The sequence below is a fragment of the Clarias gariepinus genome, chromosome 6 (genome assembly GCF_024256425.1).
Source record: "Clarias gariepinus isolate MV-2021 ecotype Netherlands chromosome 6, CGAR_prim_01v2, whole genome shotgun sequence".
In the NCBI taxonomy this organism is placed as follows: domain Eukaryota; kingdom Metazoa; phylum Chordata; class Actinopteri; order Siluriformes; family Clariidae; genus Clarias; species Clarias gariepinus.
In genome coordinates, this window is record NC_071105.1 from 7,296,658 (window position 1) to 7,302,407 (window position 5,750).

The 5,750-nt window shown below is 35.1% G+C and overlaps 1 protein-coding gene across 3 annotated transcripts; it reads right to left on the minus strand.

The window, feature by feature from the left end:
- Positions 1-288: 288 nt before the first annotated feature.
- Positions 289-5,119, minus strand: LOC128527000 (leucine-rich repeat-containing protein 15-like). 3 transcript variants are annotated; one of them, XM_053499256.1, is made up of 2 exons: positions 4,968-5,119; positions 289-2,720 (listed from the first exon to the last, which is right to left on the minus strand). In XM_053499256.1, the coding sequence occupies exon 2, from the start codon at positions 2,711-2,713 to the stop codon at positions 1,118-1,120; it is 1,596 nt and encodes a 531-aa protein (XP_053355231.1). In that variant the 5' UTR covers positions 2,714-2,720; positions 4,968-5,119; the 3' UTR covers positions 289-1,117. The 3 variants fall into 3 exon arrangements, with proteins under 3 accessions (XP_053355231.1, XP_053355232.1, XP_053355230.1); XM_053499257.1 differs by having other exon boundaries at positions 4,942-5,119; XM_053499255.1 differs by lacking the exon at positions 4,968-5,119 and adding an exon at positions 2,837-2,868.
- Between the last annotated feature and the right edge of the window lie 631 nt (positions 5,120-5,750).

A 5,750-nucleotide genomic window follows, 5' to 3' on the forward strand; every position in this document is an offset into this window, starting at 1 on the left:
GGGCCTGGTGATTCTTTGCATCATCCCATCACCAAATAATGTCATCTTCCTTACTGACAAACAAACATTTTTATTTACCCTTAGCTGGAAAAGCAATTTTTGGAAACCTCACGTGTATTTGCATTTTTTCATTCTTTTTTTTCAGTTTACTTTAATGGTCTGTACAAAAACTGTACATGAGAAAACAAATAAATGTACAATTATGTTTCATTAATACATAATAATCGGACTTCATGTCTATGAAAATTCATCCAGCTGAGATTATTAGGAAATCGAGTCTTTCAAATGTAAATAAACTTGTGTAACATACAATTCTTAATCCATAAGGTTTAATATGATGTTGGCCCACCCTTTACAGCTTCAAAGCCTTTGGGAAGACTTTCCACAACGTTTAAGAATGTGTTTATGAAGATATTTGACCGCATTTGTGAGGTCAGACACTGATGTTGGATGAGAAGGCCTGGCTTGCAGTCTCGGTTCTAATTCATCCTGAAGGTGTTCTATCGGGTTGAGGTCAGGACTCAAGTGTCACGTTCTTCCACACCAAACTCTTTCATCTATGTCTTTATGGACCTTGCTTTGTGCACTGGTGCAGAGTCATGTTGGAACAGGAACGGGCTATCCCCAAACAGTTCCCACAAAGTCGGGAGCATGAAATTGTCCATAATATCTTGGTATGCTGAAACATTAAGAGTTCCTTTCACTGGAATTAAGGGGCCAAGCCCATCTGCTAAAAAACAACCCCATAGCAAACACCCTTCACCAAACTTTACACTTGGCACAATGCAGTCAGACAAGTTCTATTCTTCTGGCAACCACCAAACCCAGACTTGTCCATTAGATTGCCAGACAGAGAAGTGTGATTAGTCACTCCATAGAACACGTCTTCACTGCCCTAGAGCCCAGTGGCGGTGTGCTTTACGCTACTGCATCCATCTATTGATGCTTGAATGCAGCTGCTCAGCCATGAAAACATATTCCATAAACCCGGTTCAATGTAAAATTCAAACTTGGTATTGGCAACAAGTAATTTAAAATGATAACTTTTTACGTTGAATACAAGATCTATTTTGATAGCAACCAAGTGGTTACCACATATATGTGCTTTAAACCTTATTCATATTTTAATTCTTTTTCGACTGTCCTGTTTGTTCTTCTTACAGCAGACAGCACAGATGATAATACTAGTAATGATTACAGTGCACAGTACTGCAGTGATAATTATATGTGTTCCCAGTGAACCAGCGATGAGCTCTCCTTTCTCTAAGAGTACTGTTAAGTAATCCTCTGGTGTAAAAGTGGACATGTGAAAGACATTACTGAAAGGAAGGTTTATTATACTGATGTTTGTCAAGTGTAAAGGACTAAAGCACACAACAGATGTGACATTTTTGACTTTTTCTGAATATTTCTTTATCCAGTCTCGAAGTGGTACAATGTCATGATCACACCTCCATGGATTTTCAGTTAATATTACATTGTCAATTTTAGTTAAAATGTCTAGAAATGTCTTTGGTAAAGAGGATAAAGAGTTGTTTTGAAGTTCCAGCTGGTGTAAGTGAGGAATACCATCAAGAAGTTTCTCCGGAATGTACTGAATTTTGTTGTTCTCCAGTGATATTTTGACCAGATTTGGAAGTCCTCTGAACACTCCTTCATCAAGAGTAGTCAGGCAGTTAGTGTGGAGAGAAATTTCCTCCAGCTTATTCAATCCATTAAATGCACCAGGGGCGATATGTGAGATCCGGTTTCTGCTCAACACCAGAAGTCGCATACGAGTTAAATTGCTAAATACATTTTCCTCAAGCTGGGTTAACATGTTGTCATAAAGCCACAGGTCCTTCAGTAACATAGGCCCGAATATATTAATAGAAAGATTCCGTAAATGGTTGTCATAAAGTGAAATCTGCTGCAGATTAGGAAGCTTTAAGAATATACCTTCAGGAAGGAAAGTCAATTGATTATTAGAGAGATAGAGTTTCTGGAGCTTTTGTTGATGTGCAAAAAGTTCTGCTGGTAAAGTGGTTATAAAATTGTTCTGCAGATGCAAAGTCTCCAGATTAACCAAGTCTACAAATGTATTGGCTGGGATCACTTTTAATTTGTTATTTTGAAGGTACAACATTTTCAGCTTGCTAAGTCCACGGAAAATTCCATTCTGCAGTTCAACGATGTCATTTCTCTGCAGTATAAGCTTCTCCAAGTGAATGAGATCCTGAAAGGCATTCTCTGGGATAGAAGTCAACCTATTTTTGCTTAGATCTAAGATTTTCAGTGATTGAAGTGATTTAAGCAGCGATGAAGGGAGGTTATTTAGTTTGTTGTTGCTCAGCATTAGAACGGTGAGTGAATTTAGTTTCTGAAACAAGTTCTCTGGCAGAGAAACGAGCTCAGTTCCTGAACACACTAAAGCAGTGACTTTGCGTGTCTTGTCAAATGTGTGAGGTTGCACCTCATTTATTCTTGAATTATTGACTGTAATTTTTGTCAGAGTCTCAGAAAATGAATCAAAATCAGCAGGTTTCAGAGATGATATGTTGGTATATGAAATATGTATAAACGTTGTTGTTGATGGAATAGGAGTTGGAAAGTCTGTAATGCCATATCCCATGCAAACTGTATTGTTGTCCATGCACTGGCATTGTTCAGGGCATCCCCAAACAGCAGAACTTACAGCACAAATCCAAATAATTACGTATTGTCCCAGCTCCATTGTGCCCCTAAAAAGGAATAAGAAACAAATTAAATAAATTGATTATTGCATGATTTTAATACATTCTTTTAGTATGTTACCTTTATACTATATGTGTGTGTGATAGAAAATACTTAATGTTACATTAAAGTGGCATGTCTAAGGGCAATGCCAAATCCAGCACCAATCTCTAAACACAAGTCTAAAATAGTCTAAAATATGGCTTCTAAGGACTACAACTCCAAACACACTCAATCAAGGTCACCTGACTGCTAATGAGACACACCTGACCTCAATTACACAGTCACACCACAATATAAATAGGACTTTGTACCCAGCACCTTTTCTTTGGTAACTTTCTGTATATAAACCTGCCTGTTGTTTTATTTTTATTTTTTGGCATTTTGCCTAACCTTTGCTGTTGTTTTAATTTCCACTTTCGATCTACCTTTGTTTGATTTATGTTCTACTGTGACGTGTTAATTAACACTGTTTTTTGTGACTTTGCATGTTCTCTATCCTGAATTAAATTTAAAACCGACAAAGACAACCTGAGGATTTTTTTTCTTTTAGTTGCATGCCAAAAAAAGGCACCCGTGCCCAACTGTTTTGTTTTCAAAACCCACAAAAACAAATGTTAATGCACATCATACAACAATTATTTAAAAGTGAGTAATCTGAGTGGACTAGACACTTTCCACAAATGGTGATAATAGATGGTAACAGTAGGTAACAGCACTTGGAAATATAACTTAACTAATGTTTATCCCAGTTGACTCATTAACACAGTACTCAGTAGACATGTCAAGAAGTTGTTTACAAAGCGAAAAAAATCACCCGCATAGAAATGTCATCAGAAGTAAACCTACCCTGCAACAATGTCACAAAATGAAACGTCTGATGCACAAAATGTGAGATAAGCCGGAAGCATTTGTAACAGCACTGTGGAGTGATGAAGTAAATAAAACCCTCTGACCAGATTCACCAAAAAGTATGTTTGGAAATAAAAATAAATAAAGAACCACGTTTTATGAAACTGCCAACTGTTACGCATGGCAAGGTTAAGGCTTTATTCTTTTGTGTTGTTGTGTGCCAGCTGCAAACAAACATTATGGATGTCAATGGAAGAATGGATATCAGCTAATTTCAGCACATTCTGGATGTAGCAGAGCCAATCCAGAAAGTAAATTTTGAAAAAAAAAAAAAAATTCTGACTACATTTAAAGTCTTTAATGAACACAATGTAGTTCATCCTTTAGCAGGAGCAAAAAAAAAAAAAAAAAAAAAACACTCCACCACACATTTCCTGTAGTTGCTTATAAGACTGGCTAAAACTGGACATGGTCTGTTGCATATCATCTTACTCCTAGGAAGAATAGCAACAGGCCTCCACTATTTGTAGACAACTGGTGGACTGATGTAAGCCCTGGTATTAAAAAAAAAAAAATTGTACTTAGCTCCATGCATCTCTATAAATAATCTTTAAATTTCCTGTGGAAGTTGATTTTGAGAGATGGTTCTCATTATTCAGTTCCTCTTAAGAAGAGTAGATTTGACAATAACCTTGGCAAAGCTCCTGTACAACCCACACTTTCAAAGTCATATTCTTAATTAAAACACCTGACTACAGAAGTTGGTAACCAGTTAGAGGTTCACTTACTTTTTCCGAAGTGCACTGTAAAGGATTACTCATTGTGTTCAAAGATCTGAAAACTTAGTTAAATTCTGTTTGTCTACAATTGTAATCTAAATATAAGTCTATCTAAAACTATCTACTGAAATAACTGATAACTTCAAAGTGTTCCTGCACCTGTACAAATCCAACTTGACACTTTTAAAATGCTTATCGTAGTTCAAAATATCTAGAAGTTTAAGATATAAAAGTACATATTTTTATTGACTTAGACAACATTAACAATATAAAGGTAGATAAACCTGCATTGGGTAAGAAGGGCCAACAATATCATAAACTAGGATCATTCTGCAGGAAATCAGCTATTGTGATATAACTATCAATTAAGGAAGAAATTAATTTTATGCAGATTCACATATAAAAGGAAACTACTTCTACTTGAGTATACTTTTGAGGTTAACTGCATTTGCATTATGGCATTAGTTTTAATCTCTGCTTTACTCACTGCTTTATCAAAATTTATCTTATATTAAAGAAAAGCATAAAGAGGTTTCCAGTTTAAATTCATACTAAAATATTCTAAAAATCATCAACTTTTTTCGCAGTATAGTCTTACCTTCACAAATCCAAAGGGAATCTTACCTTAGATGATTGACTTATTAAAGATGAATGTTCTTCTTTGTAGTTTTCTCCCCGTTAAATCAGTTTCCACGCTTATATTTTAAAAACAGTCTAGATGTTTGGTTCAATTTAAAGTTAATAAACAAATACTCTGACAGGAATTTCTTCTAACGTTAGCTCAGCATGGTATAGCAGCTGCCGGACTGGTTTGAGACTCCTCCCTTTTGCAGGATTGGGATCATTCTTGTTCGTCATAGCTCTTTTGTGGTTTTCTAGCATTTTCCCAACATTTTTCCAATCTACCATTACTTTCATGTATGTATAATTACTGCAGAGAAGAAATCGACTTCCTATAACTAGGAAAAATAAATAAATAAATAAATAAATAAATAAACAAACAAAATATGTAAACTAAACTCTACAATTACACAAGTTAATAAATTTTTTAACATAATATACAATTAAATGCTGAGTTCCCCAATCTGATTGGTCAATAAAATGTTGATTTTTTGTTTTTTTTCTGTAACAGCAGCTCTGACACTTTATAACTGCTATAAGGTTAGCAAAAGTTGCTTTGCAAAAGTTTCACAACAGTACATATGACTATAAATGCATAAAATGTGTAGCATTTCATTTATTAGCAAATATAAATATCTTATTTAAGAACAACACTTCAGCATTGCTGTTGTTGGAAACAAATCAACTTTTAGGTGGTAAAAGTAATACTAGACTGTCACTAATAGACGAACCACTATTGTATAATAACATCATGCATTCTGAAGGCAGAACTTTGTTTTAATTGGA